The sequence below is a fragment of the Archocentrus centrarchus genome, chromosome 21 (genome assembly GCF_007364275.1).
Source record: "Archocentrus centrarchus isolate MPI-CPG fArcCen1 chromosome 21, fArcCen1, whole genome shotgun sequence".
Classification (NCBI taxonomy): domain Eukaryota; kingdom Metazoa; phylum Chordata; class Actinopteri; order Cichliformes; family Cichlidae; genus Archocentrus; species Archocentrus centrarchus.
The window spans coordinates 11,213,260-11,224,261 of NC_044366.1; the positions used below are offsets into that span (position 1 = coordinate 11,213,260).

The following is an 11,002-nucleotide window of genomic DNA, read 5'->3' on the forward strand; positions in this document are numbered from 1 at the left end:
TTTTGAAGCAGAACATTTCTGTCACACGATAAAAGCTGCAATCAGTCTAATTGAGATTAAAAATCTATTTTTAGAGACCGGGCCAAGATGGCAACAAATTACAACAAATATAACATGACAGTGCTATAAAGATATTTTAATTGGCCAGAAAAAGGACTGAATTTACTATGACGTAAAACACAGAGTAGATACAATGCATTAATGCATTAAGGATGCTTGCAAAACAGGTCTTTTCTTTATATTATATATTTATCCCCTTCATAAATGGTGTCGACTACAGCTATACAACGATATTAGATATAAAAAACAAAACAAAACAAAACAAAAAAAAAAACAAAACACATGCAAACATCGGAAATCACTCTTTGGTACAGCACCGGGAAGGACCCCGAACGTCTCACACCAGCGAACTGACGTGTCGCTAGATACGTCATTGCGTTCCGCTCAGAGGCTATGGCGCTTCCTGACTGGATGGTAACGCTGGTAGCCACTTCATTCTTCATCTGTTTTTGTTTGTGCCTTCGTTACAGACGTACAGGACAGGTGTTTTGGAGAAAATTGTTCGGCAAGATAATGGCCCGAACTGAGAAGCCCTTGTTCCGAATTGCGTGAGTATGGCACGGCTTTTCTTGGTAACAGGAAATTCTGTCGTTTCCCTGGCGATTCTCTCGGCGTAGCTTAGCAACATCTAGCCATTTTTATCTGGCACAGCTGTATCCCACCTACTAGAACTGAGATATGGTCCAATTTAATAGTACAGCTGTTGAGATTTTGGTGTGAGGCTTTTCCTAACCCGATAATAGCAAATTTTTGTTAATCTGCTTATGCTGTTGTGCAGTTACTTCAACTTTATTTTAGGAGAGGTTGTTTACATACCAGATTGTGCCCATTCAACAAACCTAAAAAAAAATGATAGTAACTACGTGGTGGCGTTAGCGACGTTAACAACTTCTACTGCCGGCACGTAACATTTCTAATCGCCTCCCAGGTACACACTCTACACTAAGACCAGACTTGGCTACCTGTACTACAAGAGGCAAATGCGGAAAGCTCGTGAAAATTACCCTGGAGGGCATTCAGCTGCTGATCCCGTGGAGTTCAATGGTATATGCAGCAATTATTGGTTCATCTGACTGACACTGGGGCAGACAATGCCTTGTCACATGCTGTACATCCTATAGAAGTAATTGTAACTACCATCGATGCAAAATGATAGCATTTCATGCAAGACCTATCAATTTTTTCACTACATGTTTGCTTGCACTTTTTCTAAAAAGATTCATGTTTTGATGAATAACTATTCTGTCATTTCTTTCTCTGCCCACAGGTATTAAAATAATTCCTATCTCTGTGCTCTCTGACAACTACAGCTACCTTGTCATTGACAGAGCCTCCAGCGTTGCAGTTGTTGTAGACCCTGCAGACCCTCAGATAGTTCAGGTGAGTGTCTGTGCTGTCAGTTTGGCGTCTTTGATTAATAGATTTAGGCTTCTACGTTGAAAACATCTGGCAGTAACCGTGTAGTTATAGGGGAAAGTTTTACTCCAGAACATATTGCTGCAGAGAGGTCTCGACATGCCAGATAGTAGCGCAACATCATGATTGCTGTGCTTCTAGTTCAGTAAGATTTGGAAATGTGTACCACAACTCTGAAGACCCTTCAGATTAAAATCAGTGTCAGGCTTTTGTCAGCTGCTGATATATGGATTATGCTATATAGTTATAGCATAATCCAGTGGACCCTTTAACATTAAGGTTGTAATGCATAAAATGTATTTAGGGGAATTTGTATAATGGTATTAAAGTGTGGTTGTAATTCTATTCAAAAATCAATGTCAATTTTATTGTCAGTTCTGTAACAGGATATGCACGTGATCAAAATGCCTTTTTTTCCCCTGACCCATCGTGTACAGCTAGAATGAATCAAAAGTGGTTAGCTTTAAGAATATGAGATACAGATATGAAAATAAATATGAGGTATCAAAGTAAAGCTTATTTATAATAAAGCCTATTTATAATTGTTTCTGTATATGCATAAAAATATGAGGTGTGTAAAAAAAACAAACATAAACCAAATATTATATATGTGTGTGTGTGTGTGTGTGTTTTTATGTTCAAGGCTTGATTGTAATTGTAGGGCTCATATCCCTCTCTCTCGTACAGCTGGTATCTCTGCACTTTAATTTTTATGCTACCTTACAATCATGTCTTGCTTAGAGCTGCAGCTGTTGATTATCAGTAGTTAGTTGTTGTCAATGAGTGCGTTATGTGTCCATGGTATTGCTCCTTCAGAAATACACAAGTACAGTACTGCTGTATCAGCAGTCTGAAGTGTTAATTGAAGGTATTACCAGCTACCATTTCATTTTTTTCAGGCAGTCCTCGAGGAAGAGGGAGTAATGTTGGAAGCAATACTGTGTACACACAAGCACTGGTGAGTTTGACATAATTTATATGTCTAAATAACACAAGCAGTTAGAGCTAAATATTGCAGTATTACAGATTATAAGAACTGCATACATTTCCCATATGAATATAGGACTGGATGGTGTTGTTTGTATTTGTATATCAGACATTTTTGCCATATTTTGAAAGTCCTGTCCTCACTTTAAAATAAACAGTGTGTGTGTGTGTGTTTTAAGTGTATTTTGTGTCTGTAATACATGGATGTTGTCTAAATTACTCTGTAAACCTGCTTTGTGATCCCTGTATAGGGACCACAGTGGGGGAAACAAAGGATTGAAAAGGCTGCACAGCTCATGCCGAGTTTATGGAAATGCAGCTGATAGCATTCCTGGCCTCACGCAGTAAGTCCCAGTTTGCACAGTGTAGCACACTGACTTACTTTGAATCATGCTTACTGTACTTAGTCCTGTCTTGTTCCCTCTGTCAGCACTCGTGGCAGCTGACTTCACACTAAATTATCATGGTATGAGGGACTGTTCTGTTATGTATGAGGGGTTGTAGACTAAGAGTGAAGGTTATTTTAGGACCTCCAAACTACCAGACTGATGAAGAAAATGATGTTGAAATAACATCTATAACAAGTAGTTTTTGCCTTTTTATTCTTCAACTGGTTTGTTAAAAAAAATAAAAGGCTATTTTGATTATTATTTAATCTTTTATTTTTCAGTAACAGTCACTAACTCCGCACTTAGTGATTTGCTTATTTATCACTTTTTCCCACTTACTCAGGTAAATGACTGTTCTGGGTTTAGGTTTTTCATATTGTATTTTAATACATTAATATTAAGCTGTAGAGTGTTGCTTTACATAAACACTGCCCGATACATCATCAGGGTAGTAAAACAGTTGTATTGTGTTTATATCACTGCTCTGTATTTTCCTTTTCTTTCCAGCCCTCTCTCGCACAATGACTCAGTGACAGTTGGCCGTATGCACTTTAAGGCCCTCTTTACCCCTGGACACACAGTAGGCCACATGATTTATCTCTTGGATGGCCAAACGGTCAGTGCCCCTTCCAGCCTCTTCTCTGGTGACCTGGTGTTTCTGTCAGGATGTGGTGAGTTATGCAGCAAACACGATCCAGAAGAATTATTCTAGTTGCTTTTTGTTTTTGTTTTTGAATAGTGTCTGCTTTTAGTAAAAAAACTAAAATAAAATCAGAGTTACAGAAAATGCTGGCCTAAATTGTTTGATGTGGAGTCATTCCACATATAATGCAAGCACTGGGTTTTTCCTGGCTTAAAGTGGGTCTTTGGAGGGGGTCACTATACATGGAAACACAATTGGTCACAGTTATGGCAATGCAATGCACCCACACTTAAAAAAAAAAACTTGTGTGTTGTTATTACAGTTTGGGTAAGTTTCTTTTTAGGAAAGGGTAAAACATCTTTGCCAGCATTTTTTTTTTCTTGGCAGTAAAAACATTGAAGTCAAAGTACCTGATGACTACACACTTTAAAGGTATAATTAATTGACTTGTTAGCTAAAGGTCAGCTAAAATGCATCAGTTTGACTGTGATGGTAACAATACAAAGGCAGATTGCTTTTGACTTACTTCTGCTGTGTAATTTATACACTGTATTGCCAAAAGTATTCACTGACCCATCAAAATCATTGAATTCAGCTGTTCCAATCACTTCCATGGCCACAGGTGTATAAAACCAAGCCCCTAAGCACACAGTCTGCTTATACAAGCATTTGTTGAAGAATAGGCCGCTCTCAGGAGCTCAGTGAATTCTGGTGTGGTATTGTGATATGATGCCACCAGTCATGAAATTTGATTGCTACTCAATATTCCACAGTCAACTGTTAGTAGTATTATAACAAAGAGGAAGCAATTGGGAACGACAGCAATTCAGCCATGAAGTGGTTGGTCACGTGAAATCACGGAGCAGGGTCGGTGGAACCTGAGGCGCATAGTGCGCAGAGGTCACCAACATTCTGCAGAGTCCATCACTTCAGACCTCCAAACTTTATGTGGCCTTCAGATTAGCTTAAGAGCAGTGTGTAGAGAGCTTCGTGGAATGGATTTCCATGGCTGAGCAGCTGCATCTAAGCCTTACATCACCAAGGACAATGCAAAGGATCAGATGCAGTGGTGTAAAGCATGCTGCCACTGGGCTCTAGAGCAGTGGGGACTTGTTCTCTGGAGTGACAAATCACGTTTCTCCATCTGGCAATCCGATGGACAAGTGTGAGTTTGGCGTTTGCCAGGAGAACAGTATTTGTCTGACTGCACTGCGCCAAGTGAAAAGTGTAAAGTGATGGAGAGGGGATTATGGTATGGGTTGTTTTTCAGGAATTGGTCTCAGCCCCTTAGTCACAGTGAAATAAACTCTTAATGCTTCAGCATACCAAGACATTTTGGACAATTTCATGCTCCCAACTGTTTGGGAACAGTTTGGGGATGGCCCCTTCCTGCTCCAGCATGACTGCGCACCAGTGGCACAAAGCAAGGTCCACAAAGACATGGATGAGTGAGTTTGGTGTGGAAGAACTTGACTGGCCTGCACAGACTCCTGACTAGGGTTTAATCCCGGGATCCGGGATTCCCGGGAAATGCGATCAGAACCATTTCCCGTTTCCCGGGAAACGTTAGACGGGAAACCGGGAAAAAAGTCGCGCGCGTCGATTTGACTTTCAGAAAGAAAAGAAAGCTTCAGAATGTTAAATTTAAGGAAATATTGAGAGAAGGGTTCGTTTATTGCGAAAAGCATTACTCTTCATTTCAGGCACGTTCAGCCTCCGTTTAAGGCTTCACCCTTCATCTCAAGCGTTTTAATAGAGGTATTACACAGTTGTACTTTTTTCCTCTTTAATTTGTTGAAATCGTAGGCAATGTGTTTACCCTAAGGTATTTTGTATTATATAATTTTATATTATTATATATTGTTATATTGCATTATATAGCCTATAAAATATGCCTGCCCTGAACAATAAAGAAATATCTGTGTAACTTCGAGTGTTTCTTTTCCTCGTTTGCAGCCGCTTACTAACAATCATGAATTAGGATACGGGCCTAATGTGTGAAGAAATTATCATGAAATAGATTGCTTTAACATATTTCGCTTTTAAAATGGAGTTGAGTAAAATGTATATTTTTTAGGCTATAAGGATTGGCCAGTTTTTCAATAGACGATTCACAGCGAACCTACATTAACCCTCAGACACGGTGTTATAAATTTGCTGTTGCCAGAATGGCAATGACCAAGTCGTAGTGCATTACTCAAGGCCCTGTGTTATGTCATATTATAGTGAAGTACGGTAGTTAACTTTTCAATGACTATTATAGCGTTCCACTGGTGGAGATATAGCGCAACAGATGTCGCCACGACAGCGTGGCTGAGCCTTTATCAATGCTGTGGAGATGAACCGTATTGTTTTGCACCAGCAGTTGTAAAATATCTTGGTATAATTCCATGTACAATGGAGGAATATTCGAATTATATTTGTTAAGGGAGTGTTGAGGAACGACACAACACCGCATAGCTCGAGCACTCCAATGCAGAGATGTAGGTTTTATTGCATTAATCAAGCCGACGTTACCCCCTACTGGGCATAACAGGACATAGCTGGAAAGCTACCTCTACAATATCACAATAGGTTAAGGCCGACACAGGCTACAGAAGGCCTAATTAAAATAAAAAAATAAAGAAACTTTTTCCCGGGATTCCCGGGAAATGGCTCGTCATTTCCCGGGATTTGATTCATGTCATTTTCGGGAAAAATATTAAACCCTACTCCTGACCTCAACCCAGTAGAACACCTTTGGGATAAATTAGAGCAGAGACGGTGAGCCAGGCCTTCTCGTCCAACATCAGTGTCTGACCTCACAGATGCTATGATGTTAAAAAATTCCCATAAACACATTCCTAAATCTTGTGGAAAGCCTTCCCAGCAGAGTTGAAGCTGTTACAGCTGCAACGGGTGGACTGACATATTAAATCCTGTGGATTAAGAATGGGATGTCACTCAAGTTCATATGCATTTGAAGGCAGACAAGCAAATACTTTTGGCATGAACAAATCCAAAAACTGAGCTGCCATCAGTGTTTAAATCAATGCAATTATAAGAAGGGCCTGTAACCTAATACCTATATTTAAATTCTTAAAAAATAGATCTTAAGTATAGTATATTTACTGATTTTTTTTTTTTTTAGTTGCCATGCAATGCCAACAGGTTCTCTACTAATTTCTTATGTAGAATAGAGTTTGTATAGTAGTTTAGTGGCTCATTGGTGTAGCGGTTAATAAAAAACACCAAAGATCCCCAGATTGAGACCAGCAAGAGACAAACCAAGCCTCAGTAATACATGGATCCACTCACTGTGATGACCCTTTTGGGAAATAAGGGAAAAGCTTGAAAGTATTATACAGTAGTTTGTGGCTTAATAGCAGCGCTTGTCCTCTCGACCCCTGAGAAATTGGTTATTTTTATCTTCCAACTGACAAATTTAAAAATTTAAATTTTCCTTTTAAGTTTTATATTCTAAGTAGTAATGAAAATATCCTGATAAGATTGTAGATTAGACCATCTGAATGTTGCAGGTGCCCTGTTTGGAAATTGGAATTGTTTGTGAATTTGTCCTTAATGTTTTTAGGGAGGATGTTTGAAGGCAGTGCAACAACAATGCTGTCATCTCTGGACACAGTTGGCTCCTTGAGCGATGATACTCTATTATGGCCTGGTAGGAGAATCTTTTCATGTTGTGGACGAAGTGGTGGTTTGAGTGTGTGTGTGTATTTTTTTTTTTTGTTTCTTTGTTTGTTTGTTTTTTAAGCCTTACGAGTGTTTTACTGGTATATAGCCAAAGCATAAGAAGTAGCTCCATAGGGAATTCTTTGGATTGTAGACTTTTAAGTATGGTTATACATGTGGCCTTGATATTTTTCTTGTGTGTCCGCTGGCTATCCCACAGGTCATGAGTATGCAGAGGACAACCTGCTGTTTGCTGCTGAGGTTGAGCCACGCAATGCAGCCAGGGAAAACAAATATCAGTGGGTGCTGCAGCAGCGAGGCCAGAAGCTGTGCACGGTGAGAATGATGTATCACCATTGTTATGCCTCTCAAGCGAGCCATCCCAGGATTCATGTTGTCCAACACCTGAAATAAGGGCTTATCAGCTGCGTACAGCGTACGTGCTGACAGTGCACTTGAGTGCACGCCGCCCTCTCGCTTTCCCCTCTTCCAGCCTCAGTCGAGTCCATCTGTGATATAGTCTGCAGCAGAGCACAGGTCTGCTGTTCAGTGAAGTGTCCATCCAGAATTTAGATTAGTTTTTTATCTGTTATCAATACATGGCTCTAAAGGCTATTTCACAAGATTGCACCTTCCAGTTGATGATTTCCATTCCCAAAATGTATTGAATGATGGACTATAAAGTTTCCTCTGCAGCCTGCATGTTTCACAGATGTGACTCATTTCACATTTCATGTGTAGTCTTTTTCTTATGTATGAAGCTTTTGCCAGAGTTTGATCTCTGAGGATTGTTTAAGGACATTAGAGGACGATAAGATGTATAGTACAATATTAAAAAAAACAAAAACATACATAAAAACTGCAGAACTGCCTAAAGGTGATCCACCAAACCCCTGAAATACTGCATCTCAGTTTGACCAAATATATCACCAGCTGGGACACTGCTATCACTCACCTGGTTAAGCAGGCGATCCATATGCCAAAGGCTACTGCAGGGGCCTGAGTCCACCCTAGAAGTGCACATCGTTCCTCTGGACGCTTTCCCTGCTTTTCTGTCAACACTATCCTGTCAAATAAAGGTTAAATGCCAAAAAATAAATCTTGAGAAAAAAGATGACCTATAAAGGTAACTTTTTAAATCTTGCTATATGGCAGAGTTTTAAAACATAAACAGAGATTCTTTAAAATAAGTGTAATTTTAGATCTCGCTGGTTGATATACAACTATTACTGGAAAGGGATAGAAAGTCTAACTTAACAGATTGTCACAATAGGATAAGAACAAGCATTATCAACAATTGACTAGGATCACTGCATTACTTTCTGCCATGACTTAAAATGGAAGCAGATGTCTAGGAATCAACCCATCTGTGCTTTTCCTGTTGTGACATGTGTCTGCTTTGTTGAGGTTTATTGCCAAACTAAACGTGAGTGTATCCTGGTAACAAATTAGCTGCTGGGTTTAGCGCTTGAACTCCTTGTTTTAACTTTTGTGATGCAGGGCTTTACCAGTTGTTTTGGCAGTCACTGTCAGTTATGATGAACTAAATGCATAGATGAGAAGACAAGGAGACATTTTTCTGCTTTGGGGCAGAAATGCACAGGTACAAGGCTGTGCTGATTTAAGTTGGCAGAAATCTCTTGTTACCCATAATGTCTTTCTGCAAGTGAATGGCCTTTGAATCAACATTTTTTGAGGTGGCTGCATTTTGACGTGCACTTTATTTTCAGAGTCCCTCCACGATTGGAGAAGAGAAGCAGTACAATCCTTTCCTGCGCAGCCACTCTGCAGAGCTCCACCTGGCTCTGGGTGTCCAGCAATTCCAGGATGAAGACTGGACCCAGTTTAGGGCACGGGTACTGGAGGAACTGCGAAAACGCAAAGACCTCTACAACAGGAGATAGTACTACCAAGATGTCCACTAAACAGCAGAGGGAGCTCAGCTGCGCCAGGCAGTGGTACAAAAGCAGACGTCTGCAGGTGAAAACTAATGATAAGCTGATCTGTGAGGTACTGTAGAAAAGGTTTGATCTATTTTCTAAATGTTAACGGGCATTAAGTAGTGTTTGACCTATAAGCCTGTAACTAATACGAATACGAATACGAATACCTTTATTAGTCCCACAATGGGGAAATTACAGTTAACTAGGAAAGTAATCACAACTTCATTATTACATAACACTCACTAATAGTCCTATTACCTCTCCACATGCTGTAAATTACAGTCATTTTGTGTTTATGGGCAGAGCAGTGCTGATTTATTGATCTTTTAGCATAGGATAATAATAATAATATTGATTTACAATAGTAGTGCATAGTTTTTTTTTTCCTCATTGAGGTTTTTGAAACACAGGGTGATAACAGGTCAATACACCACACTGAAGCATAAATATATTTACCCTGTAGTAATTTTTAGAACAAGTAAGAAAAAGTATTTAAAAGCTTTTTGTGACAATCTTTGGTACACACGCTGTATTTGTTACCCTGGTTTCAGATTTACAGTGCTGCTGAAGAGTAATTATCTTCTCCCTGAAGACTGACACTTTGGGATTTGAATATTTGATTGTGAATATTTGATATTGTTGTGATATTTTCAACAGAAATTAATTTAACTCTCAAAGGCCCTTTTCTGTTGGTACCTTGTGTCAAAGTGAGCACAGTGTGTGAAAAATGTCTGTACATTTTTTTTTTTTAATATGTCAACTTATTTTAGGTTGACTTAAAAAAGTAACACAAACATTCATTTATTCAGTCTTCGTGGTGGTTATGTTTGGGCTGCTGTTTTTCTTTTTTTTCTAGAAGTTGTATTTTATAGTTTATGTAAAGAACGTAAGCAAGTGGGCCAAAGACAAAATGTATATTTTCTAGAACAGATCTCTTTTGTGCCTCTGAGCAAATTATTATTATTATTTTTTTTGTAAACTTATTCTTATAATTTTTAATTTGTATTTTTCAAGTTTTGTTTCACTCCATGAATGTGAACTACAAAATATGTGAAGGATCTGACTGGTACTTAACTGTAATGAAACATGAAACATGTTCAAGAGATGATAGTTTTAAGACTGCATTTATGATGAAGTTTAATGTGACTGTCAAAAAAAATATTTTTTTTTTTGGACCAATTAAAAACTTTGGAATGCAAAATGTATACACATTTGTATGCTTGTTTTTATCTGTATTTAATGATTTTTCATGCTTTAACTTTGCTTGGCTTCTGATAACCTGTTACCTTTTGCATTGCTTCGTGGTCAAAAAATTAATCAAATGTATTGAGCTTCAACTTTACCATATCTCTTATTGAAACTGCAATCTCTCTGCTATTAGCACATCTGGACAAAGGACCAATGAGCTCAATGCCATGGTGTGTCTGCCCATTCACAATTCACAATAATCACCACTTCTCACGGTCACATTTGTTGCTTTATGGGCACTTTTCCACACAGTATTCACTTCAAACCATTTCAAGAAGTCATTAAGTCATTAACATAATGTGCTTGATGTTGATACATTTTGCATGTGCAATATGATTAAAACTTCATGAAATGCTATGTGATGGGATAGCTTGAAATATTGCTTTGCCACACATGTTGCATACCGCTTGTATCCTGTTAGGTTGTGATGATCTTGAATTATTGGTCATTATCATGGTGGGAATCGTCCTCTTGGTTGAGTCTCGCATTCATTGTTAATTCTTGTTAATTTTTTAGCAGCTACTCTGGCGTTCTTGTTTCACGTACTCCTCACAGTCATTGGCAGAATGAAGTGTGTGAAAGAGTGAATGAAAAGTCTCATGACTCTCCATAGATTCATTATTTTGAGGCCACTGAAGTCCATAGTT

General features: G+C 38.7%; 1 protein-coding gene across 2 annotated transcripts; it reads left to right on the forward strand.

Moving 5' to 3' along the window:
• Positions 1-421: 421 nt before the first annotated feature.
• pnkd (PNKD metallo-beta-lactamase domain containing) lies at positions 422-10,821 on the forward strand. Of its 2 annotated transcripts, XR_004021718.1 has the most exons (10): positions 443-608; positions 989-1,104; positions 1,328-1,440; positions 2,376-2,434; positions 2,715-2,807; positions 3,360-3,523; positions 7,067-7,153; positions 7,385-7,500; positions 8,895-9,144; positions 9,659-10,821. XR_004021718.1 is itself a non-coding variant. In XM_030758875.1 (9 exons), the coding sequence occupies exons 1-9, from the start codon at positions 454-456 to the stop codon at positions 9,066-9,068; spliced, it is 1,077 nt and encodes a 358-aa protein (XP_030614735.1). In that variant the 5' UTR covers positions 422-453; the 3' UTR covers positions 9,069-10,821. The 2 variants fall into 2 exon arrangements, 1 of the variants encoding a protein (XP_030614735.1); XM_030758875.1 differs by having other exon boundaries at positions 422-608; positions 8,895-10,821.
• Positions 10,822-11,002: the final 181 nt, after the last annotated feature.